General features: G+C 43.3%; 4 protein-coding genes across 5 annotated transcripts; 1 reads left to right on the top strand and 3 right to left on the bottom strand.

Moving 5' to 3' along the window:
* Nucleotides 1-57: 57 nt before the first annotated feature.
* Nucleotides 58-12,865, bottom strand: LOC139368370 (innate immunity activator a). The gene is made up of 10 exons (XM_071107154.1): nt 12,792-12,865; nt 6,659-6,752; nt 5,865-5,998; nt 5,527-5,649; nt 4,666-4,906; nt 4,353-4,406; nt 3,991-4,246; nt 2,576-2,737; nt 1,492-2,248; nt 58-1,363 (listed from the first exon to the last, which is right to left on the bottom strand). Exons 2-10 carry the CDS (start codon nt 6,711-6,713, stop codon nt 1,268-1,270), a joined length of 1,878 nt encoding a protein of 625 aa, XP_070963255.1. The 5' UTR covers nt 6,714-6,752; nt 12,792-12,865; the 3' UTR covers nt 58-1,267.
* A 923-nt stretch (nt 12,866-13,788) lies between these two features.
* LOC139368368 (protein FAM107B) lies at nt 13,789-22,716 on the bottom strand. Of its 2 annotated transcripts, XR_011626953.1 has the most exons (6): nt 22,585-22,716; nt 18,615-18,654; nt 18,227-18,398; nt 14,973-15,117; nt 14,220-14,691; nt 13,789-14,167 (listed from the first exon to the last, which is right to left on the bottom strand). XR_011626953.1 is itself a non-coding variant. In XM_071107152.1 (5 exons), the coding sequence occupies exons 1-5, from the start codon at nt 21,372-21,374 to the stop codon at nt 14,587-14,589; spliced, it is 513 nt and encodes a 170-aa protein (XP_070963253.1). In that variant the 5' UTR covers nt 21,375-21,462; the 3' UTR covers nt 14,451-14,586. The 2 variants fall into 2 exon arrangements, 1 of the variants encoding a protein (XP_070963253.1); XM_071107152.1 differs by lacking the exons at nt 13,789-14,167; nt 22,585-22,716 and adding an exon at nt 21,324-21,462 and having other exon boundaries at nt 14,451-14,691.
* LOC139368369 (protein kish-B-like) lies at nt 22,677-24,331 on the top strand. Its single transcript, XM_071107153.1, has 3 exons — nt 22,677-22,809; nt 23,117-23,248; nt 23,501-24,331. The coding sequence occupies exons 1-3, from the start codon at nt 22,800-22,802 to the stop codon at nt 23,581-23,583; spliced, it is 225 nt and encodes a 74-aa protein (XP_070963254.1). The 5' UTR covers nt 22,677-22,799; the 3' UTR covers nt 23,584-24,331.
* Nucleotides 24,332-25,989: 1,658 nt separating this feature from the next.
* LOC139367583 (cilia and flagella associated protein 276) lies at nt 25,990-27,592 on the bottom strand. The gene is made up of 5 exons (XM_071105841.1): nt 27,515-27,592; nt 27,249-27,365; nt 26,894-27,009; nt 26,641-26,756; nt 25,990-26,278 (listed from the first exon to the last, which is right to left on the bottom strand). Exons 1-5 carry the CDS (start codon nt 27,590-27,592, stop codon nt 26,208-26,210), a joined length of 498 nt encoding a protein of 165 aa, XP_070961942.1. The 3' UTR covers nt 25,990-26,207.
* Nucleotides 27,593-27,960: the final 368 nt, after the last annotated feature.

The raw sequence follows: 27,960 nt of genomic DNA, 5'->3' as shown, positions 1-27,960 counted from the left end.
ACAAATGCCTCTCCAAATGAATCTCTCTAAAAAGAAATTGCACTTTGAGAATCAGTAATATAAAGCATTTTTATTATAAATATACAAACAATATCAAAACTGATATAATCAACTGGTTAGTACCACAACAAAACCGCAAAGCAGTGAAAACATCCAACACAATCATGCTTCAAACCAACCACTTAGAAACAAAGGCCTCTTAGATTAATATAAATGAATAGTTTAACAGGTTAACATTCAGCTTATTTCGTGTTATTGTTAGTGTACTACAGCTTAAGGAGAAACAGCAACTTTCTAGCATTTTCCCTAACACTATTTTCAAAAATATGAAAAATGATGTAATAAAATTCTAGTGAGTTACGGGAAACTGCCCCCCAAAAATCTATGCCAAGACGCATTGAAGCTGTTCTAGCAGCTCGTGGTGGCCCAACATCCTATTAAGACACTATGTTGGTGTTTCCTTTATTTTGTATATTGTGCCTATACTGCTTGAGGAAAACGTGCCTGTTACTCAGGCCTAGAAGCTAGGATATGCATATGCATGATAGTATTGGATACAAAACACTCTAAAGTTTCTAAAACTGTTAAAATAATGTCTGTGAGTATAACAGAACTGATTTGGCAGTTAGAGAAAGATAGAGAAAGAAAACAGTCTAGACATTTTATTAAAGAAATAAATGATTATATTAGGAAGGCCGTAATTTAATTTGGAACCTAGGTGAACCTTGTTGTGCAAATATGTGTAACACACACAAAGAGAGTCTACAGTAAGCAGTAATCTTGAAATGTTATAGCCAGTTAAAAATGTATGAAACTTGTTATAAAAACTTAGCATATTTAACCTGTAGAAAATAATCAAATTGACTCACAATATCAACTTTCTTTTCAAAATAAAATAAATAAACTGGCAAAGCGCCTTACATAGAAATGACAAACTTTCTTTACATAAAGATGAAATAAAATACATATGTCACAAGTGGTAGAGCTAGGTGCTTATTATGGTACCCAACTACCCATGGAGCCAAGGTCGTCTTCTGCATTTTGTCAAGGACAGTTGTCCCTCACCAGGGACATACAGTATAATCTCACAGAGTCCATTGATTCAATAAATACAGACATACTCAATAGTTTAGAGAGGGTCCTTCGCTCCTCGTGTGTAGCATAGCATACTGCAGTAGGGCGACTCCCCCCTGGTTACAGCCAGAGACATATACTGTATAGATATACACATATAATTATGCACCATATGCAGTATACATGGCTGTGGTTACACCTGGCTAACGATCTCTGAGTCCTCTTCAACAAACCACTGCACTGGAGTTCCATCTGCAGCCCTCTGGAGGATCACCTTTTTGTGGGGACCCTGAAACACAACAATACATTCACATTCCTTTAGTTCTATATCTATATGTTTTAATATATACATGGGGGAGGCTAGTTATGCTAAGATCAATGTGTGTTATGCTGGTGGGTGTTAGAGGGCATTGTCACCTGCATGTAGGGCGGGAGGTGAGGGGACGTGGGGCTCTTTACTCTGAATGACCCCTGCCGCTCCAGGGAACCCGGGCGGGACTTCTGGAGCTGATTTTGGAACTGGTTCCGCTGGTGCCAGGATTTGAGCTCCTCTGACACCATCTCCCTGGGCTGCACCCGGGCGAGGTGTTTGGGGTACTCCCTCAGTGACGGGGTACGTACGAGGTGGGTGTAGGGGAGTGGGAGCTTCAGAACTCTCCTGGGGGATAACGGTGGGGGGCCCTGTCTCTCCTGCTGCCAGTGACTGTGCTGGGGCTGGGGGGCCTTGGAGGGGGAAAGGTAGAGATCCCTCCCCAGGGGACTGTCCAGGTCCTGTGGAGAAAGAGGGGAACAGTGGCCTTCCTCCGCCATTCTCCTTCTCAAACTGGGAGAGGACTGGTGCTGGTTGTTGTTCTTGTAAAATCTGTGGCTGTTGGAGCCATTGAACGCAGGGCTGGTGGGACTTTTAGCTCCGTAGTGGAAGCCGTAGGGAGGAGGGCAGAGCTTGGGGACCTCGGTGGGTGCGGGGCCCTCCCTGTCTATGTGATTGTCCCGGCTGGGGGAGCTGGTGTAAGAGGGGACAGAGTGTTCAGAGCTGCTGTCCTCAGAGCTGGACTGGTACAAGAGCTGGGGAGAGTACTGTGGAGACCGAACCAGGAACTCCGGCCGGCTGCGTGGCAACCTGGCACGCCCACGTCCTTCACTCAGGTCATGAGCGGGCTTACTTTTGGGAAGTCTGAGAAGAGGAAAATAGACAGGGGAGAAAAAAGTTAACTACTGTGATGCAATTTGTGTATGTCTCTCTCCCTATAACGTGCATTAATACAGCAACTTCATTATTACATGTATTAGTCAATGTATTTTATGAATATAATTGATGTTACTTATGAAAAATCTACAACCAAAGTCCACAACAACAGACACATAAGAAGACACAATAAAGCTAATCAACACAGTCATGTTGCTATGGTTTTGACATTCTGTGTTATGGTGTTGACGTTGTGTGTGCTGGTGATGACATTCTGCGTTATGGTGTTGACGTCCTGAAGCATTGGTTGTTTACCTGAAGGACTGTGAGTACTGTCTGCGTACGTTCAGCTCTGGAGTAGAGGGGGCACTGGAGGAGTGGGTTTGTCCATGCCTCAGAGCCAGGTTCTTAATGGAGGGGAAGTGGGAGGGCAGGACTCTACTGTCTGCAGGAAACACTGGGGTCCCTACTGGACTGCTGCTCCGAGAAAGAAGGAGATAGAGATGGGGGCAGGGCAGGAGTATAACAACTGCTAGTTCAAAAGTATATGTAGTCAAAAGCAAATCACTTTTTATGGGGTTCTGAGCAGAATAAATATTTTAGTAGTGAAGTAGGGCCTGCACAGTCAGCTGCTCCACCTTTCCCAGCTAGCAATGAGGAATCCCCCTAGTTCCGGGGGGTCGGAACTGATTGAATCGGCCCGGAATCAGGTGTTGAACTCGGCCCAGAATCAACATGAATGACTTTCCAGAATTTGCACAAGTATATCGGGCCGTTTCTGTCTACCGGAATTCATCCGACTTTGCCGGCATCTTACCAGAATCCTCCCAGAAGCGGCCTGATGCTAATTTAAATAAATGTATACAAAATATCCCAATTTAGTCATATTAAATATGACTATTATACATTTTATACATACAAATTTTACCCATCCACACATTTGTTTTTTACAACTGTCTTGTCCCTTCACTGCAACTAACGTACCAAGCTGCACTGCTTCTTGACACAATGCATGCTTAAGCTGGAAGCCAGCCGGCACCAACGTGTCAGAGGAAACACCATAACACCTGTTGACCGTGTCAGCGTGCATGTGCCTGGCCCGCCACAGGAGATGCTACAGCGCGATGGGACAAGGACATCCAGGCCGGCCAAACCCTCCCCTAACCAGGACAACCCTGGGCCAATTGAACGTCGCCTCATGGGTCTCTTGGTCGCGGCCAGCGTGGGTATCGAACCAGCATCTGTAGCAACGCAGTTTGCACTGTGATGCAGCGTCTTAGACGTCTGCGCCACTCGTGAGGTTTTTCATGCTTATCAATTGCCTTGCACAAAGTATCAAAATACTAAAATACCACTTAAATAGGACTCTTAAAAAATTTCATTTAAATGTTCCTTTTATTTTTTGATCACAGAAACAATGAGAAAACATGGAAAAATAAATAATGAAATGTTAATTATATAAAGCAGCTTGTGTAATCATCTGCCAGAGAGTAGCCACAATCGGCCCGAGCCCCAAGTAATACATTTGGGCCAGCTGATAACTCACACAGGAATCGGCCCGAGCTCAATCCCGGCATGCCAGCCATAAGTAATACTGCCGAAGGCGGCCCAAACTCGGGCCACTTGACGTCGGCCGAGTCTGACTCTCAGCCGGAATTGGACCAGATCCACTGTGCTAGCTGGATTATTAGTCCACAGGGTTTCAATCCAAAAAGGACGTGGACTCTTACCTGGACCTGCTGCTGCAGGCAGAGAGGGGTTTGTTGGGTCTTAGGTAGGGCTGGTCCAGGCTAGACTCTCTCCAGGGGGAGTTCTGGATGGGGGAGCGTTCAGGGTACTCCACACTGCAGCTGGAGACGAGGCTCTGGCCAGAGGAGTGTTGGAGACTGCCCTGGGAGGAGGAGGACTGGAGGGACAGGGAGCCCACAGAGGATTGCAGGAGAGGGTCTACAGATGCTGAGGGAGAGAGAGGGCCAGAGTCGACGTCTATGGACAGACAGAGGAGACATAATAGTAAGAGTCAGACATGATGACACTTTGGAGGTGTTGAATTGTATTGGCATTTCTACTGTGTTAGTTGATAACAACTCACCATCGTCCAAGGCCACTGCATCAGACAGGGAGCTGTCATCAGAAATGCACAGATCTGGCGACAGAAAGAGGATTTATTCAAGACTTTATTCAATTGGGGGAAGGGGTTGGGCAAATTATCAACATTGTAGCGTAATTCTTATGAAATGTACTGCTTATGTGATTCAATAACAAAACAATTGTGTATTAAAAAAAAGAGAATCCATCCATCCAACCTCCATCGGACTGAGTGAGAAATGCACCTAACCTGCCTGCAGATTGCAGAGCCCAGTGTGTCCAGATGGGGGCAGAAGTAGCAAATGCACAGCACTCACCTCTGTGTTTGGCTGAGTTATTCTTCTTGTTAATTGGTGGAGAGGAGCACTCCTTCCTGATCCTGTGCTGAAACACAGCTTCCTGTAGATCCTTGACTTTCTTCTCCTCCCTCTTGCACTGCTGCAGCCTGCTCTTCTTCTGTGGTTTAGACAGGTGATCCTCCACTGAGAGTCTACGAGCTGCCTCAACGATCTGGAGCTGCAAGGCCAGGTCAGCTTCTAGGGAGTGGAGTTCTGAATCCTGTGGAGATGGTTTTTAGCTTCGATCAAGGTCAAGAACCCAAAAAATCCCCTTTATCTCCCCAATTTCGATCGTGTCTCCTCGCTGCAACTCGGTCTCGGGAGGCGAAGGTCGAGTCATGTGTACTCAGACCAGCCAAACTGCATTTCTTAACACCTGCACGCTTAACACGGAAGCCAGCCGCACCAATGTGTCAGAGGAAACACCGTTCAACTGACGGCCGAGCAAGGTCACCCTGCAGACGACCGAGGCCCACCACAAGGGTCGCTAGAGCGCGATGAGTCAAGTAAAGCCCCCCTGGCCAAACCCTCCACTAACCCGGACGACATTGGGTCAATTGTGCGCCGCCCTATGGGACTGCCGATCACGGCCGGTTGTGACACAGCCTGGGATCAAACCCGGGTCTGTAGTGGCGCCTCTAGCACTGCGATGCAGTGCCTTAGATGGCTGCGCCACTCGGGAGGCGCAGGAAGAGCAATTATTTAACATTTTTACAAAAAACTTTGTGGAAACTGCAATACATGAACTTCGTACTGAACCTTGCAAGACATTGAGAGATGTTGCTACACCTGGCTGCATTTCAAAAGAAACAAAACCAAACTGAGTAGCCTATACTGTACCTCTCCATCCTGGTGTATGAGTCTGTCGTCCAGTTTGAAGGACGCTCCTATTCTCCTGCGAACGCGAGGGGGCTTTTCATCAGGCAGTAAAGGGTAGTCTGGCGGCAGTTTTCCTGTCAGCTCCTGTAAATAAAGCAAATCCCAAATCAAGTCGATTTGTTTGTAAACACACACTTCTTATATCTTAACCATCAACTCTAAATGTAGAAGAGGTGATTTGGAATCACGTTCTCATGATCACGTTCCCAAATATCACCTCAAACTCTGAGGATGTCCTTTTGTTCTAATGGGTAAGACGCTGTGTTGACTAGATCCCTAATTCCAGTGTGACTACTCACAGCCTCTCTGATGCAGAGTTTTTTGATTTCCAGTAGACACAGTTCAAGTTTCTCCTCCAGAACCTGATGCTTCAGCCTCATGGCCCGGGTGTGAGTGGTCAAGTCCTTGACCGGCGACGTGGGGCTGTCGGGACCTGCATCACACATAGGAGGTGATGTTAATGGAGCGTTTAAAACAGAGCACAGGCCCCCATTATAAGCATCACATGGTGCCACATTTGGAGCTTATATCACAAAATGAACGATCATTATGAATTATGTTTTTTCTACAGATGTAGGATCTTAATTTGATCACTCTGTTGCAGGATAATTTTTATGCAATTTAGGAAATGTACAATTTATAGTGTATTTGAGGTTAAAAAAGGCTTCTAAAGTTTGTAATTTCCATTTTGACATTTCAGACTGATTTTACCTTGTGAAAAATGTATCAACCTCTTCAAAAATAGTTAATTCATTATAATCCACATAATAATTCACATTTCCTGTTGTTGCAGGATTATTTTCCTGCTGTAGGAAACTGGCTCAAATTAAGATCCTACATCTGTAGCTAACCTACTAGATGCAAGATGGCGCCGACAGAGATGGTCGACTCGCTTCAAGTCCTTAGGAAACTATACTATCACTAAATTTCTAGCTCCTGAATTTATCTCTAAAGTTCAATATTTGCACATACAATTGTAAAAACAGCTTAAATATTTAGGTCTCAGCATTAATAACATGTTCAGTGCTTTCTATAAAGTTTATATCTGCACCTAGACTTAAAGTTCAGCATTGTTGATGTGTTAAGCTCCTACCAGAGTTGAGTATGATCCCACTGTCAGTGTCACTGATCTCCTCTTTATCCATCATGGCTGTTGGAAGGTCTTCTTTACAGTGTTAAAACAATACCTGTTGGAAAAGAGTTAAATAGTTTCATCAGATTGTATAAATCCTCATTATTCACACAAAAAAACATATCCAATGTTTAGATCACTCAGGAAAGTGAAAAATTGCTTCACCTAAAAAACTGTTACAAAATATTGCACAATCATCCGTTCCCACCCCTGATGCTAAATGGCTCTTTAAACACTGATTTAGTCCCCACTAGTGCTACCCCCATCTCCCTCTTCTCCCTGCTTCCATCCTCTTCTCCCCTGTTCTCCTATTACAATAGGCAGCAGCCTCCATGCTTGACTCGGCACATGTGCGAGGGGTCCAGGGGTTAATCCAAAACCGGGCGCCATGGCGACGGTCACAGGGCACAACAACATTCTCCGGGAGGGTGTGTGTGTGTTGTGTGTCGCCGTGAGGTATGTCAGAGGGTGTTTAAAGGGACGGACCCGCAAAAAGCACCCGGAAGAAAGCAGATGGCTGCAAGGCAAGGAAATTAACCCTCTCATGGACTGCACCTGTTCCCCCCTCCCAAAGTCTCACACACACAGACGCACACACACCAGCTCTCCATTCAATCGGTGTCCAGAGAAACAACCCTCAAGGGGCTTTTGAAGTGGAAGAATGTCTCAATGCTTAGCCTGTCTCTGTAGCATCAGACAGCTCACTTAAAGCCACTGGAGATTCATGATTTGGCACATCTCTGATTTCACTGACACATTCTCACACTGTAGAACACATAAAAAATGTGTATGTGTGCAACTCATGTTTATGGACTATTCAATAATCTGCCACTTTATATACTGTAGGTGGTCCTTGAAGCTAAGAGAGTCTAAAAGTGACATATAAAGCCCAGAATAGGGGACAGAATCGCAAGTTGAAAATCATGTTAGAGTTCTACAGATGTAGGATCTTAATTGGATCACTCTTTTGTTTCTGATCATTTTCCTGCACACCCGGAAATGAAAACTTGTCGTCTATTCAAGGTTTAAAAAAGCTTCTAAAGTTTGTAATTTTCACTTTAAAATGTCAGACTTGATTTGCCCTAACAAAAAATGTCCATTAATTATAATCCACATAATTTCCAGTTGCTGCAGGATTATTTTCCTGCTGTAGCAAACTGCCTCAAATGGAGATCTTACATCTGTATAGCAGGAGAGTAAGTGAAGGCTGACTCATTGACAGACGTGATTCTCATGTCATCTGACATGAGTTGGGGGGAGTTGAGGAAGTCAACTAAGGATAAGACTAGAAAAATCTATATTTAGTTTCTAGGTGAATAACTTTATTTTCATTCACGTGTCTGTCATCAGTTGTAGCTGTACCTTTCCTCTCCTCCACATTTCAGCAGATCACAAAGGACTTCTTTATGGCAGCTAACGAGATTATAAGATATCATTGACATCCCTTGTAACAGGTCAGTAGTACAAGTATGTGTAGGATGGCACCCTACTCCCTGTATAGTGCACATCCTTTGACCATAACTGGTCAAAAGTCATGCACTATCTAGGGAATAGGATACCATTTCGGACACACCAGAAGACGTTTATAACACAGGAAATAACTTCCTTCAGACCGAGCAACTATTGGGGCTGCTGATATGTATCTTCTGTATCTATGTCTAAAAACACAACTTCAGTATGTCAACGGGCAGAAGGAGCTCATGTAGCTCATGTCTCTATTCACATTCAGGTCATGTAGACTTAGCCGCTGTGTGTGACCAAGTCCAAGTAATCCACTGGTCCTATCTAGAGCAGTGATGTTTAGAGATGGGTATCAGGCCTGTTCCTGTAGGGATCATGAGAAACCCCTTGCCAGGATGTTATTGTGTTGAGTCCCACTGGCTGGGTAGGCCTATATCGGCCCATCCTCTGTCCATTAAGCAGTGTAAGTCATGTGGACTGATGCAGCTTTGAGAAAGCCAGAGCAGCACAATGAGTGAACAGCATGCTATAGTCTAGCGCTGTTGGCTGAAAACACAGAGGCAAACAAAGGCTCCATTTCCCCTGTATCCAGCCACCAGTCTGCATAATTTACTGTGGGTTCAATAACTGCTGACACCTCTGGATGGGCTGGATCCAGCTCCAGCCGAGGAGGAGTGGTGGTTTGCTTGGCCCAACAGTGAGACAACAGAGCAGGAGGAGCGGGGAAAGGAACAGAGCTGTGGCTGAGATAGGGGCCTACAGTGAGACAGTGGAAGGAAGAGGAACTCTAGCCTTGAATGACAACTGATATGAGCAGAAACAGAGCACATTCAGAGCATATGATTTTCGATTCCAGGCTAGAATACCTCCTCTCAAAGAGAGGAAATGAACAGGTCTGAGTCTGAGTGGGTGAAGTGGAGTGGAGTGAGGTAGGGGAATTTAGACTCCCTGACGCAGCCACATGAATAATATAAAACTGAGACGGCAACAGGAACACAGGAACTGGCTAATCAGACGCAGGCAGAGGCAGGGTAATGTGGTATTCTGCCCACTTACACCCCATAACTCTCCTAAGACTTTCACAATGTCTGTGGTTACCTGGAGCCTATATCTACTGAGTGGGTGGGTGGAAGAGTTGGGTTGGGATACAGCATCATTCAGGACCTTCTAGAAGTTGTAAACTTATGCCAAAACATACAACATTTCCCGTATAATTGTTGTATGTGAGCACTGACAACATAGGGTGGGGAAAGAGTGCAAAACATCAGAACAACAATGCAGAGTTAAAAAGTAAGAATGTTTTTAATAAAAATGCGCTAAATATAAAAAATAGGAAATAGTAACACAATAAAATAACAATAATGAGGCTATATACAAGGAGTACCGGTACCAAGTCAATGTGCAGGGGCACGAGGTAGTATAGGTAATTAAGGTAATACCCCAACATGTAGGTAGGGGTAAAAGTGGCAATCAGGATAGATAATAAACAGGGGTCAATGTAAATAGTCTGGGTAGCCATTTGATTTACTGTTCAGCAGTCTTATGGCTTGGGGATAGAGGTTGTTCAGGAGCCTTTTGGTCCCAGACCTGGCGCTCTGGTACCACTTGCCCTGCGGTAGCAGAGAGAACCGTATATGACTTGCGTGGTTGGTCTTTGACAATTTAGGGGCTTCCTATGACACCGCCTGGCATAGAGGTGCTGGATTGCCAGGAGCTCGGCCCCAGTGATGTACTGGGCCATACGCACTACCCTCTGTAGCGCCTTGCGGTCGGATGCCGAGCAGTCAATATGCTCTCAATGGTGCAGCTGTATAACGTTTTGAGGATTTAAGGGCCCATGCCAAATCTTTTCAGCCTCCTGATGGGGAATAGGTATTGTAGTGCCCCCTTCACTACTGTGTTGGCATGTCTGGACCATGATAGGTCTTTAGTGATGTGGTCACCGAGGAACATGAAGCTCTCGACCCGCTCTATTACAGCCTTGTCGACGTGAATGTGGCATGCTCGGACCTCCATTTCCTGTAGTCCACTATCAGCTCCTTTGTCTTGCTCACATTAAGGGAGATATTATTGTCCTGGCACCACACTGCCAAGTTTCTGTCCTCCTCCCTATAGGCTGTTTCATCGTCATTGGTGATCAGGCTGTCGTGTCATCTGCAAACTTAATGATTGTGTTGGGAATTGTGCGGGCCACGCAATCGTGGGTAAACAGGGAGTACAGGAGGGGACTAAGCACACACCCCTGAGGGGCCCTCGTGTTGAGGGCCAGCGTGGCGGATGTGTTGTTGCCTACCCTCACCCCCTGGGGGCGGCCCGTCAGGAAGTCCAGGATCCAGTTGCAGAGGGAGGTGTCCAGTCCCAGGGCCCTTCGCATAGTGATGAGCTTGGAAGGAACTATGGTGCTGAACCCTGAGCTGTAGTCAATTAACACCACTCTTACGTAGGTAGCCTTTCCCCAGGGCATTGACATCCTCATATTGACATTTAATATTGCCATAGTCTTCATACTGTATACAAGTATGATTGTTGAAAACATAGGGTGAGGACTGAGGAGGGGTGAATTTGAAAATCAACAAATCACTCCATTGGGTCAAGAATAGCCAATTAGCTCAGCATTTCCTGTAGAAGTATTGCCATTACCTTATGCTCCACCCTATAGCACATGACTTCATTGCTGTTGTCATAACAAGCTAATTACACCAGTCCTGTGAGGATGATCACAGCAAACGATGACAGCTATCTAAGGAGGGTTTCTCAGGATAGTAGCTTACGGTTACACCCATCCTCATTCCCCTCTGCTCGCTGGACCATGAAAATGAAGCATCTAACGGGAAACAGTTTGTTTATAGGAGGAGAGGATGATGGCGAGGATTCACTGTCTGTCTCCCAGACTTTCCCTGTTATCCACCATCCAATCCCATGAGCCTCTGGAAGAGTGTGTGTGTGTGTGTGTGTGTGTGTGTGTGTGTGTGTGTGTGTGTGTGCGCGTGCCTCTGGGATTCTCCTGGAATGTAGCCCACCAACACCATTGCATTACCACTGTGGTCGGGTCTAGGCTGCTGGAATTACCAACGGGGGCTAGCTACCCTAGGAAACAGTGATGGATGCCTGTGTGTGTATGTGTGTGTATGTGTACGTGCGCATGTGTGTTCAACTGAAACTAAACCAGGCCTATGTGAAGCCTGTAATTAAGATTCTCTAGGGTATGCTGATACTATGGAAGAAACCAAACGACTTTACAGTATGTCTGATTTCAGAGGCTGGTCAACAGCCAACATCCATTGAGCAAAATAGATCCATTCTGTTCTGTCTGTATATATATACAGAGGGAATGGAGAGAATGAATCAGCAGACTGATTATTGATCATCATTGATCTAAATGAAACTCCAATTCAATGCCCATCAATACTATATATAGTTAAGAACAAATTCTTATTTACAATGGCGGCCTACCCCGGGCCGAACCCGGACGACGCTGGGCCAATTGTGCGCTGGCCTATGGGACTCCCAATCAGGACAGGATGTGATACAGCCTGCATCCAAACCAGGGACTGTAGTGACGCCACTTGCATTGAGATGCAGTGCCTTAGACCGCTGCGCCACTCGGGAGGTGTCAGAACGGTGTCATCATTATTAGAGGCTTAGTTTTCCAATGGAGACAATAATAAAAGTTACAGTAATGAGCAACACATACTTTCCTGGTCCCTGGAGGTGGAGGCCATATTCTAGCCAGACACAGCACCTCTGTTGCAGACCAAAGACAATATAAATACAGAGACCTAAGCAGAGATCCTCCATTGTTCTCCAAGATCAAGACATATGGCTTTCTTGGACTCTCCGGGCCTCAAGACGAGTTAATAGTGGTCAACCCCTGTAAATGATGGTAACAGGATGTGTGACTGACTGACTTAGCTTCTTCGCCCTTTCATAGTATCTCTGGTTCTTTTCCTTTACCCTACGGGTCATTTTGTCAAATCATCTATGTGCTTGTCACAAGTAAACAATTCAACTTTGCAAGTGCTGAAGCAGAATTAACACTGAGGTGTTACAGGTCAGTGGGAGTTGTTTGACAACAATTTCAAATGGACAACATTCTTGTGTAGTGGAAATTTTTTGTTCAGACAAAAGGCTTGTTATGTGAGACCATTACATTAGCTACTTGTGTCTCCTCTTCCTGTGTTAAATAGCCTTCAACATGTGGCAGGATCTACTCATTATTGTGTCATTGAAATGACTAGTGTGTTTAGACTCGACACACTCTCGCTGAGTAATATTCCAGGACTATTGCAATTTTTTTCTGGGAAGCAATTGTTTAGCAATTGTCACGACTCACAGTTTATCAGACAAATAATAGCCATGTAAAATAACAGGATGTCTGAGAGTGACTCATCTAAAGTAAAACAAAATGTTTGATGTCTGAAATAAAGCATACTTTTCAGAGTTGAAAAAGTCCTCCTCAGTCACACAGAACTCATATAGCTGCAATATAACATCGAATTATACTTTGTATCAGTTGCCCATAGTTTATCCCTGTCTACATTGTTTCAACCAGAGTGAAATACCCTGTCACTGTAACTGTATTCTCATTTTCCCATATAACAACAATACGTTCATAAAATGTGAATGTTTTTACCTTCTAAACGCGTTGGTCCAGCAATCCTGAGGACTTCACAGCATGTCGAGTCTTTCTCAAGTCAGATGTGTGATGGGCATTGGGGGGCGGCGTTCCGTTCTCTGGTGGGACATCTGTCCTTAGATCATACCATTATCTGGAAAGAGAGAGGGTTGTCTCACTTGAGCTGTGGGTTCAGTTTCCCAAATGCAAATGAGTTGTACTTGGATCAACTGTTGTGAGTTGTGAATTTGACACACTTCTTATTTTACGTGGTATAGTTTCTTAACGATTAAAAAAATAAAAGAAATGTAACTTTATGTTGGTTAATTCCCCCTATCTACAAGGAACATTTTCAATCGAGAGCATTTTTTTCTCCAGACACGCTTTGCCCCATTGACACAGCACACGACACTCGGAGGGGGGACATTTATAGTAGAGAATGATAGCTGGAGGATAGAAAAGTTTGGGGGAGAGGCAGAGGCGAGTGCCGGTGGACAGCTGGCTGGTAGGAGTGTGATGGAGCCTGTAGCTTGAATAATAAATAGCATTAGACTTACAGCCCACTAACTTGAATGCGTGACATGCATCCAAAATTTTACAATGCTGAATTTAGACTAGTTTTCTCAGACAGGCTATTAGCCAGCCCTACAGTTTTAAATGAGTAATATAAGCATTTACTTAGTCACCCAAGGAGAATTATGGATTGTAGAATACATTTAAATTAAATAAGCAACCCATGTTTACCCCACCCCCAGACCCGCGGACATCCCTTTACTGCTTTACTACTGGGAGAGGAAGAGCATGTCGTTATAGCTACCCCTCCCCCATCCTTCCAGATGGCCAGTTTTTTTGCTCATCCCGTGATGGAATGAAAATATCAGCTAATTAAGTCCTATTGCCATGTGAAAGACTGCAGTGAGAGGGAACTGTTGAGCCCAGGAGAGCTACCCAAGTATTGAGTCTCAAAGTTGTTGTCCCTGTAGATTCTAGAACACAAGGGTTATTGAAAAAGGAATCACTGTAATCCTGGAAATCTTTATTGTCTTCTTGATAAACACATTGCTTAAAAAGAAAAGGAGCAACAAGAACAGGCAAACAATTAATTTAAACGAATAGTACTAATACCATCTGTCATTGGTGGTTTAGCTATGAGTGACAACTAATGCTTTAACGACAAAATCGAGAGTTCCAGTCACTGTCATGTGTCCAATAGTGGAGTAACCAAAAACAAAAAGTGTTTCTAGTAAAATAATACAAAATACTTAGAAAAATAATGACTCTATTCATAAAGAACAAAATATTTGTCCTAAACATACACATAATTTACAGTAGACCTATGCGCTTTCACTCACATTCTCTACATGAAACCTATTGACCAGTTCCTACATTGAAACCTATTGACCAGTTCCTACATTGAAACCTATTGACCAGTTCCTACATTGAAACCTATTGACCAGTTCCTACATTGCTTTATATTTCACACATTTTCTTATTTTATTCTTTATTTGCTTTTTTCACAAAGTATAAACAGTCCAGCAAGAGATGCATATATCAGTCCCAGTAGTAGTCTTTTTCAGTAACTTGCTGCAGTGAAGTTGACCCTCATCATATAGCTGTAGGTTATGGGGCACAGTGGAGGTTGGTGGAGGGTGAAACAGGAGGGTGGTCGCATTGTAATGGCAGAACCATTGTGGTGAGGGAGGCGTAGAAGTGCAGTCTTTGGACTCTTGGGTGTAGAAACGGGCCGCAGCCAGAGCCTTTGTGGTGGGAGGCTGCGGGGGGTGATGGGAAGGGACAGAGCATCATGTGGCCTTCATTGCCCAGACACCTGTGTGCGCCTCAGGTTGTCCTTCACGCGAACAAACTCAGGGACACCTTTCTCCTGCTCCTCTCGACGCCTGATCTCCTCCTGCTCATACTGAAACACAAAAGTAGACTCATTTCAGACACTTCATTTGACATTTTATTAATTTATCCAGAGCGACTTACAGTAGTGAGTGCATCCATTTTATAACAACTTTTTCATACTGGTGCCCAATGAGAATCGAACCCACAATCCTGGCGTTGCAAGCGCCATGCTCTACCAACTGAGTCACACTGGATTTCTTCTCAAACATGGTCATAGCCTATTTTTGTAAATACACCATTTGTTTATCCTCTTACTGTTAACTACATAGTGTGTGTGTTTCTGTGTACTACCTCCAGCAGTATCTGCTGTCTCTTGCGTAGTTCAGTCTCCAGTTCTAAAGGAGGCCGTAGAGCCAGTTCCTGCTCTCTATGCTGCTCCAGCCTCCTCTGTTCCAGGACTCGCTTCAGCTCAGGCTTCTCTCCCGGTAACAGGCCTCTAAAAGGAGGCACAACAGACAACATATTCAGACATATTCACACTACTGAGCCAAGCAGAGGTGTACTGTGCCGGCCTGGTTTGCATCCAACATAGTTGCGAGACCATGCAGGCACAGCTTGCTCTGTGCTGTGCCAAGCGGTGCCTGCACTTCTGTCTACAATGTGAAAAGAAAATATCAAAGCCAGAAGAGTACGGATCGAGTTGGGATGGTTGCGTGAAAAGGGTATGACATACACCGTCCTCAGGCCTCAGTGTATCACATGTGAACTGTAATGTCACTGTAATGTCATTACAAGTATGTATGTGCCATGCCATGAGGCAGACAGAGCCATACATATAAATGAAAATGAATACACACACACTACAACTGGGAATAAAAGCACCATCATTTAGTTACCAATATGGTTTATCCCACACACAATTACACTACATGGACAAAAGTATGTGGACAACTGCTCTTCGAACATCTCATTCCAAAATGAGGGGCATTCAAATGGAGTTGGTCCCCCCTTTGCCGCTCTAACAGCCTCCACTCTTCTGGGAAGGCTTTCCACTAGATGTTGGAACATTGCTGCGGGGACTTGCTTCCATTCAGTCACAAGAGCATTCGTGAGGTCGGGCACTGATGTTGGACGATTAGGCCTGGCTTGTAGTCGGCATTCTAATTCATCCCAAAGGTGTTCGATGGGGTTGACGTCAGGGCTCTTTGCAGGCCTGTCAAGTTCTTCCACACCGATCTCGACAAACCATTTCTAGATGTGGAAGCACAGAAGATTCTAGAATGTCATTGTATGCTGAAGCGTTTAGATTTCCCTTCACTTGAACTAAGGGGCCTAGCCTGAAACCATGAAAAACAGCCGCAGACCATTATTCCTCCTCCATCAAACCTTACAGTTGGCACTATGCATTGGGGCAAGTAGCATTCTTCTGGCATCCCAGATTCCTCCGTCGGACTACCAGATGTTGAAGTGTGATACGTCACTCCATAGAACGCGTGTCTACTGCTCCAGAGCCGATGCTTGGCATTGTGCATGGTGATCTTAGGCTTGTGTGTGGCTGCTCGGCCATGGAAACCCATTTCATGAAGCTCCCAACCAACAGTTCTTGTGCTGACATTGCTTCTAGAGGAAGTTTGGAACTCGGTAGTGAGTGTTGCAATCGAGGACGATTTTTACGCGCTACGCGCTTCAGCACTCGGCTGTCCCGTTCTGTGACCTTGTGTGGCCTACCACTTCGCAGCTGAGTCATTGTTGCTCGTAGACGTTTCCACTTCACAATAACAGCACTTACAGTTGACTGGGGCAGCTCTAGCAGGGAAGATATTTGACTAACTGACTTTTTGGAAAGGTGGCACTATGACAGTGCCACGTTGAAAGTCCCTGAGCTCTTCAGTACAGGCCATTCTTCTGCCAATGTTTGTCATGGCTGTGTGCTCGATTTTATACAACTGTCAGCAACGAGTGTGGCTGAAATAGCAGAATCCACTAATTTGGCCATGTAGTGTATCTGCACCATTAATTTTGTTTATGCATTGGCAGATGTGATCTTTCTTAAAACTTTTGAGACAAAAATTCAGAAAGTATTCAGACCCCTTGACTTTTTCCACATTTTGCTACATTACAGCCTTATTCTAAAATTGATTTAAAACATATTTTTTTTCAATCTACACACAATACCCCCATAATTACAAAGCAGTGTCGCTGCAGAGCTATTTTCAGGTCTCTCCAGAGATGTTCAATCGATTTCAAGTCCAGGCTCTGGCTGAGCCACTCAAGAACATTCAGAGACTTGTCCCGAAGATACTCCTGTGTTGTCTTGGCTGTGTGCTTAGCGTCGTTGTCCTGTTGGAAAGTGAACCTTCATCCCAGTTTGAGGTCCTGAACACTCTGGAGTAGATTTTCATCAAGGTTCTCTGTACTTTTCTCCATTCATCTTTGCCTCAATCCTGCCTAGTTTCCCTGTCCCTGCTGCTGAAAAACATCCCCACAGCATGATGCTGCCACCACCATGCTTCACCGTAGGGATGGTGCCAGGTTTCCTCCAGACGTGACGCTTGGCATTCAGGCCAAATAATTCAATCTTGGTTTCATCAGACTAGAAAATCTTGTTTTTCATGGTCTGAGAGTAATTTAGGTGCCTTTTGGCAAACTCCAAGCGGACTGCCTTTTACTGAGGAGTGGCTTCCATCTGGTCACTCTACCATAAAGGCCTGATTGGTGGAGTGCTGCAGAGATGGTTGCCCTTCTGGAAGGTTCTCCCATCTCCAATGAGGAACTCTGGAGCTCTGTCAGAGTGACCATCAGATTCTTGGTCACCTCCCTGACCAAGGCCCTTCTCCCGCGACTGCTGCGTTTTGCCGGGCGGCCAGCTCTAAAAAGAGTCTTGGTGGTTCCAAACTTCTTCAATTTAAGAACGATAGAGGCTGCTGTGTTCTTGGGGACCTTCAATTCTGCAAACATGTGCAAACACTTCCCCAGATTTTTGCCTCGACACAATCCTGTCTTGGACAATTCCTTCAACCTCATGGTTTGGTTTTTGCTCTGACATGCACCGTCAACTGTGAGACCTTATATAGACAGGTGTGTGCTTTTCCAAATCATGTTCAATCAATTGAATTTACCACAGTTGAACCCCAATCAAGTTGTAGAAACATCTCAAGGATGATCAATTGAAACAGGATGCACCTGAGCTCAATTTCGAGTCTCAGAGTGAAGGGTCTGAATACTTATGTAAATAAAAATGTCTAAAAACCTGTTTTTGCTTTGTTGTTATGGGGTATTGTGTAGATTGATGAGGGGGGGACAATTTAATCTATTTTTAGAACAACACTGTAATGCAACAAAATGTGAATAAAGGGTTTGGGGTCTGAATATTTTCCAAATGCACTGTATAATAGAACCTTTAGTCTATTTCTGTGTATATTGTAATTGTATATGTGAGTCTTTATTTCAAGTTGGTCCTTTGTAACTCAGTTGGTAGAGCATGGTGCTTGTAATGCCAGGGTAGCGGGTTTGATTCCCGTGACCACCCAATCGTAAAATGTATGCACGCATGACTGTCGCTTTAAATAAAAGTGTATGTTAAATGGCATATATTATTAACCAACCGTTTGGTGCTGAGCAGTAGTTCGCGGTGCAGGTCGTGGTGGCTGGGTGTCTCCACAGTGGAGCCATTCAGTTTCACCCTGGGCGGCTGCTGGGACTGGGTCTGAGTCCCCTCCGGGACCTCACTAAACTCTGCAGACTGCCGGGACAGGGGCTCTCGGCACACATAGTTCTCTCCAGGAGAGGAAAGGGTTCATTATTTTTCAGATGATTTGGCACAAGTCTAGCCTGATTCTTGCCAGCTCTGTTGCTGTCAGAAAATTCCATAAGGAATTGACAAGAGAGCAAAAATGGACAGGCACTCAGGTTAGCACAAGTCAACTTGTACCATCAAATCTAGATCACATAATTAATGAATTGAATCAGTACTAGGTTTTACTATAGATATACCTTTTCGGTGGTGTCGAAATCCTGGCCGCTGAGGAAGCACCTGAAAAGGTGAGGGAGAAAAGAGAGGAAATCATTAATTAACTCAAGCAGAGTATAACAAACATTGCACTGCATGTGGTCCTGTAATATGATGCAGTAGGGAACAACACAGCCACACCACATGGTACCAAGGATACGGTGTAAAACAGAGAACTGATGAAAACACTGTCAATGAGCCACATAGTGGAATCTCTTTCAACATTTGCTCCACATGCTATTTGATCACCATCTCCAGAATCTGCTATGAAACAGTAGATGTGTGTGTGTGTATTATTTTCCTATAGTGCAAAACAATATCCATCACAGAACACCTTTTAATCAAACAATATGCTATGTAATCAAGTCGTCCCTTGGTTAATCAAGCTGCTTGTTGATTGGCCCTGTGGGATCTAGGTTGTGTAATTACATAGGTGCTACAAGAGGAAGTGCCATCCCTGGCTAGGCTATTAACGCATGTCGTCTGTATTTACTCAAAGCGCTGTCGCACAGAGGGAGCCGATGGCTGACGACTGAATTATGTAACGCGTCTTATCACCCTTTCAGATCGTCAGATCTTATCAAATGTTTGGCTCCACCCTCAAAGTTGCCAAGGTTTCCCTGGCCCATTCTCAAACTCATCATCACCATAGGAGCTTTAATGTCATCGTGATAACAATGCCATGTTAACTATTTTATGGCAAAAATCAACAAAAATGAGAGATCGTGGTACATAACGATGGATGTTTCGTCCTTCTCATTATACCCTGGAGGCCGATGAAAAGAAAACACCAAGCTATTAGAACTGAACTTTTACAACTTTTTAAACCATGCCTTAATATAAAACTTGTGTAAGTCTTTATGAAGGTGAATGTATTGTAAAGTGTTACGATTGAAAGTACAGAAATGGCTACCACAGCTGGTGAGAGAGAATCAACTCATCATAACAGACTGTCCCTTCTAGTCCGCACACAGCAGAGCACATGCCTCTGCCAGCCACACCCAGTAGTTGAAATCAACTCTTGTTTGGAAGGAGGCCTCATGGATAGTATCATATTAACCAGCGGGCAGATGGCAGACTGCAGTTGTTGTGACTGGCCTTTCACTAAGACAGACAAAGTCAAAACCCATCTTGTTCCAGGCCACAGTAATGTCAACACTGAAGGTCTAGATTGTCTTGCGTGCTGGACTGATGGCTCTGCACACATAATATGTTGGAGACAAAGGAGGCTGTGGGAAGTGACTGCTATTGGTCCTGCAGCCCATCAACTACCCAGCATGCCCTATGCTGTGCCAAGTTGTGCCTGCATGTCTGTCTATTGCCGCTTTTCGACTTTAACGTCGGTGTTACAATAGTGTATATACCCTTATGTTATACTACGGAAATGGTGTTTCCATAGCTAGGGCTGACAGTGAGGACTTGTGAAGAGAAGAGTCAACCTCTGCACAATCAAAACAGTTGCTTTGTAAGGTGTTAAAGTTCTTAAAGTTCACAGTTAGCCATTGTTATGTAAATTCCAGCTGGGAAAGTATCAGTGGCCTGGCTTTTGCCCTAAGTGAGAGCATGTCTGACGGAGCTATGGCCCAGTGCGACACGGTTGCAGGTCCACGTAGATGGAACTAGAAAAGTCTGAGCCTTTTGGGTAAAACACTGGTGTAAATCCTGCATGTAAATGTGCCATATAAGACATGTCACTCTATATTAAAGACAGAATGGTGCCAAGAACTATCCTCTCTCTCGCTCCCCCTCCCTCCCTCTTGGAGCCAGGTCCCAGCAGGGTGTTGATCTGGAAATGGAGGATTAAGAGGACAAAGCCGGGGACGGAGACTGGGACAGATCCAAAGTTAAGGACTGCGTGAATGCCAGTCGCCATCCAGACCAGTCCAATCTAGTCTACTGGTCTGTTTTCTCCCAAACCATTCAGGCACCGTTGCCGAGGGGGCATATGTGTTCTGGAGTCGGGAGATTAGACCACTACATCAAACTCTGACACACATCATTCCATTTCATATCATTGTGCTAAGTCACAACAACTATGTATTCATTTCTTGAGGTGACAACCTCTTAGATTGAATTTGTATCACTATATCATTAGTTTATGGTCAAACCAGTTCAATAAGAAGTCCGTCCCTTCTTGCTAGATTCAGATGACCCATTTTTGACAGCCCACTTGGCCACCTTGTGGCCATTAGTGGTAACATTATTATTTATTGTGTTGTTTAATTTAACCTTTAACTAGACAAGGCAGTTAAGAACAAACTCTTATTTACAATGACGGCCTACCCTGGCCAAACCCTCCCCTATCCCGGATGACGCTAGGCCAATTGTCCTTCCACACACTGTCTGTAATGGTCTATTACTGACTAAATATAGACACTGTAAAGTTGTTGCTCTGCCTTGAATATAAAAACATCTCCAATCCAGAAAGCAATGTTGTCCATCCATTGGACTAATGCATAATGAACATGGAATCCAATCTTTAAAGGACATTATCAATCATCATCATCACAGATCAGATACTTTTCTGTGTTGAACAGAATCAGCTGTTAACCATAGAAATATAACATAATTATATTTCTATGGTCACCACCACCTGTGACAGGTGGCCAACAGACAACCAGACATGACCGTTGACCGTTGAGCCTCCAGACAGCAGTTCAGACAGGAGTTCAGACGATAATAAATAGACTCACTTTCTTTGTGCTGTATGACCCTTCCATGGCACGATCGCCACAGTCCCCCATTTCTATCAAGCTACAAGATCCCCCTCTCTCTTATTCAATAGTCCATTGTCAAATGCCACACACCTCGAGACAGACAAGTGTCTGCTTCTTTCTGGCTTCCGAATCCAACATAGTAGTGCGGTCGCTAAGTAGAAGACTGCCTGTAGGTTACAGTTCAATGTCTTAACCTACCAGTTGTCAACACAGTGGTAGTAGGCAACCCCTGTAATCACGTTACGCTATTCAAGATTATGGTTGCGTCCCAAATGACACCCTTATTCTCTATATAGTGCATTCCTTTTGACCAGGGCTCTTGTCAAAAGTAGTGCACTACATAAGGAATATGGCACCATTTGAGACGCAAGCTAAGCCTCACCACTAACCACAACCCCCAGGGAGTGGGACGTCAGATTAGCTAATTGCTGTGGACATCAACGCTGCTTTTAACCACTCCAAATTACAAATGTAATGTAATGCAGAATAAACAAGCGGAGTTGCTATGCTGCTTTTAAACCAAGATAACATGGCAGTCCTCTCAGCATCTTTGGGAATCTACTCCTTGACAGCTGAGCCCTTTAAATGCTGTCTAGTAAATCTGACAACATGGTCTAAGGCCTTTATGCTTTTAAGTAAATGAATTAATATATGGTTGCTATTACTGTAGGGTGTTTTCAATAAGTCTAATACTGGAATGTTACATGAACCAACAGGCCGGGGGAGTAAAAGAGTGATAGAGTATGCTTGCTTGCTTGCTACTTTAGATTATATATAGGATTAGACATTCGGTTTCCCAGACACAGATTAAGCCTAATCTTGGACTGAAAAAACATCACAAATTGAGATTCTCCATTGAAAGCGCTTTTTAGTCCAGGACCAATCTGTTAGGAAAACCATCCCTAAATGTGAATAGAGAGAGGTGGATTTTCCCACACATGGGGTGCATTTTAATAGTCTAAAGTGGCTTCCTCTTATTGTCTCCTTTCCTCACAGATCTGGAAACATCACATAGGTCCAGTTTAGCTCTTCAAATCAGTGCAGAATGCAGTTGGAAGTAGAAAAGGAAAAGATTCCACTTAGAGATGCACCATTATTGTACCAGATATGGAATAGAATGGTTTTGCAACTGGCTTTCATGTGCAAGTGTGTCTCAAAAGCCATCAGATCTTCCTACTACTCAGATACATGTAAATGTTTATCTGGTCAAACAAATACAAATGTCGTAGCTGCCTACCTTTGCTTCCAGCATTCCTTCTGTTCCTGTGATGCTGCTTGCTCGTCGATCCATTAGTCCTTCCTTTCCAGTAGCACTCAAATCGACGTATTTCGAGCTCCACTGATCAGCCTGTTTACAGAAGTCGCTCATGTATAACTACTAAACAAACGACAAGAAGCATACAGATACGTTACTGATTTTAAAAGCTTTGGCAGTAACCACAACCTGTGAAAATGGCAAACGGTATGCGACGCTTATTTCGGCATCATGAAACAAATGGAAGTACAGTTGCTTACTAACTTAGTTAGCTAACTAACTAACTTTAGCCACCAGGAAGTTCAGGTGTTGTTAGCAAGCCAACTAGCTAAAGTTAGCTAATGTGGAGACGTGGCTCACAGCACAAGCCATTAATGTCAAAAGCCCTAAATGATATTCAAACTTGCTTGAAATGCACAATTCGGTAACTTTAGCTAATTTCAAAAACTGTACAAAACAAATGTGAAATGTATACATCAATTTGCTATAATGCCTAGTATATTTCTCTGAACAGTGTATTCATTCGATGGTTTACTGGTGTTCGGCTTGCTGTTCATCTGCACGTGTGCTTACCTGAAGAAAGTGCCTCGAGTGAAGGGCTGGCTGCTGGCAGAGAAGAGAGGGGTCTGGGGGGTGTTCTTCAAAGGTATTTAATAGAAATAAGATGGTGCCTCCCAAAATAACATGCTAGAGATTGATAATTCGTCAACAGCGTTAAATCAGGCACCCCTAAACATATGCTTTCTAAAAGAGAAAGTTAAGCATGATTTCATTAAAAGTTCATGCATATCACTTGTGCATTTTGCAGACACCTCCACTGGCTTTTCTAATGAGTGTGAAATTTGATGTTTTTTACAACTTGATATCACCTTGATTGTCTTTGTTATTGGCTCAACAGCATCTGTGATTGGGACCAGACTTCACCTGACAGTGGCTCTATCCTGTGTGACCATGGCGTTCTATGTTCTCTTTCTAAAATGACCAAATAGGAGGCTGGACTGTCTAGTCTGGTCCCAGATTTGTTTGACAATGACAACAATGGATTTGGCAAGACCGCACAAACAGATCTGGGACGAGGCTACATGGACACTGCCGCTGAGCTTGGAACCTATGAACAATGTGGCGAGAAAAGAGGACGGGGCTACACGCTTTTGAAATGTGGTCTTCTGTCTGTCAACACGCCACACACCCTTCACTTTCTGAAGTGAGATGTTTATTTTATTTGGAACAGTGATGAAAAATACACTGACTGACACAGAGATCAACAACATGAGTGTCCCCCTGTGTGCAGTCAATGGTCAAAATGGGGTGGTTAATATATCTCTTTCTGTTAATTCAAATGAAGGAGTTTCGAGATTTTATGTGGGGGGTTTTTGCAAGACAAATGGTACTGGTGTAAATATATTCCAAGTGCCTGTCTTGTTGAATTTACTGCCATTTACTTGAGTGAAGAGTGAGGCTTCACCATTGTGTGACTAGTGCTGTTGGGGTTCAGGACTTTGGACTAATGTACCTACACAGGACCAATGTATAATATAGCCATTCATTTGACATGAAACATGACACTAATGATCTGAACCACATCTTAACATTTGCCAGTACTTTGTCCCTTGTTACAGTGATGCAAAGTGTATGTTTTTATAAGTGTGATTTTCTAAGATGTGGATGAGGGTGAACATGGAAACAAAGTGTTTCAAATATATCACAGTAAATAAATGCATTTTAACAATTTATAAGGTATTTATATATATATATGTACATTACCAGTCAAAAGTTTGGACAGGACAAAGCCTTTATTTGAGTTTTTATTTTTACAATTTTCTACATTGTAGAAGAATAGTGATGACATCAAAGCTATGAAATAACACATGGAATCATGAAGTTACCAAAAAAGTGTTATTTCATAGTTTTGATGTCATTACTATTATTCTTCAATGTAGAAAATAGTTCAAATACAGATTTACATTTTTTTTAAATGAAGGCTACTGTACTTGAAAAGTTCTTGACATTTTCCGGATTGACTGAACTTCATGTCTTAAGGTAATGATGGACGGTCGTTTCTCTTTGCATATTTGAACCATAATATGGACTTGGGCTATCATCTGTATACCACCCATACCCTGTCACAACACAACTGATTGGCTCAAATTAAGAAGGAAAGAAATTCCGCAAATGAACTTTTAAGAAGATACACCTGTTAATTGAAATTCATTCCAGGTGACTACCTCATGAAGCTGGCTGAGAGAATGTCAAGAGTGCAAAGCTGTCATCAAGGCAAAGGGTGGCTACTTTGAATAATCTAAAATCTATTTTGATTTGTTTAACACTTTTTTGGTTACTACATGATTCCATAAAGAAAACCCCTTGAATGAGTAGGTGTGTGCAAAATGTTGACTAGTACTCTGTATGTTGTGTGGTTTATTATAAACAAGCTAATGTAGGCCTACTCATTACAAGGCATGCCCACATTACCAGTGATGGCCACACGAGGGCACGCTATTATTTTACTCCAACCTTTTTTTCCTCCGTGTTCCTCCCATGATTCTCTGCGCTCTATAAATACAACAACGCGGTAGTACTGTCAGTTTTGTTTGAATGGTGTTATGTTTGTGCGTGTTGTGTGCCTGTGCGGCTGAATGAGTGTGTGATTGTTTTAGGTTTATAGTTCTACACAGTGGTCTGATTTGATCCGGTTGGGGTTTGACCTTGCCCCGATTCTGAAATGATAGTACCCGACATGCGAGCTCCTGAGGCAATGAGCATGAACTTCAGGGCTCTACAATAAATTGTGGTCAGAAGTGATGACTCGATCAGATATACTAGTGCCGAGGAGTTTTGTAGTTTTACCTCATTCTCCACACTGGCCAATGAGTATAACAGCGATTCTGATCTGCTATAAATTACTGCCTGAGACGATAATTTAACACTTGTAGCTTCTTAGCCAACGTTTTCTGGCTAGCTCGCAAGCCAACCCTTGTCCAGGCAAGCTAGATCACAAGTGCACAATTATTTTAGCCAGATAATGGAGTTAAGGACAAAAGTAGTGAGCGTTTATGGAGAGAAGGGAAACACGTGTGCCAGGTTAGTTTTATAACAGACATTCAGTGGCTCTACTGCTTCCTCTCCATAAAAAAAAAAAAAAAAGCCTGGGTGGCAACAAACAAACATTTGATCAATGTGCAACCAAACAAACATTTGATCAATGGGCAACCAAACAAACATTTGATCAATGGGCAACCAAACAAACATTTGATCAATGGGCAACCAAACAAACATTTGATCAATGGGCAACCAAACAAACATTTGATCAATGGGCAACCAAACAAACATTTGATCAATGGGCAACCAAACAAACATTTGATCAATGGGCAACCAAACAAACATTTTGATGTTATAAGGTTCATACTTTCACACAACTGTTGGCTTCTGTGCTGAAAATGCAACCACCACTCAACAACTATGCTGTCAAAGTTAAGGAATGCTTATATTTTAAGATGTTTCAGCGACTTGAATACTTAAATATAGTAATGATCTTGTGTAGGGGGTAGTTCACTGGAAGTTCAGTGATGTCCATCGCCCACTGAGTGAGTTGTGTGACAGTATTATTAGGTGGAGTAGAATCCCCCGTCGTGCTTCCTGGAGTATCCCCTGTTAGTAGAGGCGTTGTGATGAGATTCTGTGGAGACAAAAAAAAAAATACATCTTATCATACATTGTTAGGGAAAATGCCCTGTCTAGGCTAGTAGAGAACTGATTTCACTCATACCTGGCCAGGCCCAGGGCTTTTACAACAATTAGCTCAGAACTAGGACAACAATATTTTAGGAGTCCCAGTAGATATGGCAATGGTCAAAAAGCTCTTAAAATAACTAGTCACAAGAAGTAGCTGAGATGACGATAGATGTTCCTTTCACAGACTACCTGATTATAGATTGGATTTCAGTCCTACTCATCCTCTTCTTGCCTGCGTGTATTCGCTAAGTATTCGCTAATCAATTATTTATTGAACAAGTCATTAGGGTTGTATTGAAATCTTACCTATTGTTCCCTCAATGCTGTAGATGGAAGACTTCTGTGAGTTTAGCCATACTGTAACTTCTGTCTTGGTTTCACACAAGGGCGCTTCATGTTTTCCACGGTTCTTCAGAGTCCTCCTACAGAGTTAGTTTTACATTAGTTGAGTTAATCTCTTCCTGCAGCTTCTGTTCAGCACCCTATTCCCTATATAGTACAATACGTTTGACCAGAGCTCTCGACTACAGCAGCACCACAGTTGAGCATTCACACTCACCCATGGTCGTCAGTAAAAGTCTCCCTCTGGTATAAGGTCTGGTTCTTACTACTGAGGAACTCTTGGTGGTGGTCATAGGTTGATTTCAAATGGAAGTCTAGGCTGTCTTTAGGTGCCTTGGTTGGGAGAGAGTACAGTAATGTGATAGGTGATCGTTCTGTTTGTATGTCATTTTGTGATGTAAATTCTGAATTTCTTCAATTTCTGTAAAATGTGTGCATGAATCAGTCAAGTCAAATAAGTTTATATTGTACTAGCTAGCTGAATTTGGCTAGTACAACTTATTTTCATGTTGTCCTTTGTGTCAAGCTAATAATAGGCATAGGCCTATTATAGAGAAATAATATTAGCCTACCTGCCGGTCATGGTACCGGACATTCCTCCTAATGCTGGCTAGAGTAGCCCTGTCATTTAGACGACTCCACGGTTCGTCATTTTGAGCTATGTGAGTTGGTTTATCAAATGGCTCTTTCTGTTAATTTGGAAGGAAGAATGCATAGACTGATCAAATAGCGGAAATCATGTAGGCCTACTTAAAAGTAAAAACATATATATATATATATTTTAGGCAAAAAAAAAGAGCTAAATATCATCAGTGCTAGAGCTGCAATTTAGGCCTACCTGACATTGCCTTGCCCCAGTCAATGAGTAGTCGTTCTCAGTTTTAGGAAAAGGAAAGGGATCTCTCGTTCGTGGCATTATAAAAGCTCGAAATGTTACAATGTTGAGGATGATAAACACATGCTCTTGCCGCAGAATTGTATCCCCTTGTTTGTCGCACTAGAATGTTGACTAACTCACCATGGTTGCTAGGCGATTCATTGTGACACCTCATCCGCATATATAATTTATTAAAATATTTACCTATTCCTTATCCTTTGCAGAAATGTGAGTTTACGAAAGGTTTAGGTTTGCCAATTTTGACTAATGTAATTTATTGAAGGTATATAGCAAGCGCTATTCATTTACACAAAGACATCTCAAAGCGATGTGAAGCATCAACAAAAAAACAAGCGTTTTAAAAACAACATAATTGATAATGAGTTGATGATTAATGACTAGGATAT

This window comes from Oncorhynchus clarkii, chromosome 16 (assembly GCF_045791955.1).
Source record: "Oncorhynchus clarkii lewisi isolate Uvic-CL-2024 chromosome 16, UVic_Ocla_1.0, whole genome shotgun sequence".
NCBI classification, from domain to species: Eukaryota; Metazoa; Chordata; class Actinopteri; order Salmoniformes; family Salmonidae; genus Oncorhynchus; species Oncorhynchus clarkii.
This window is presented reverse-complemented; position numbering and strand designations above follow the sequence as displayed.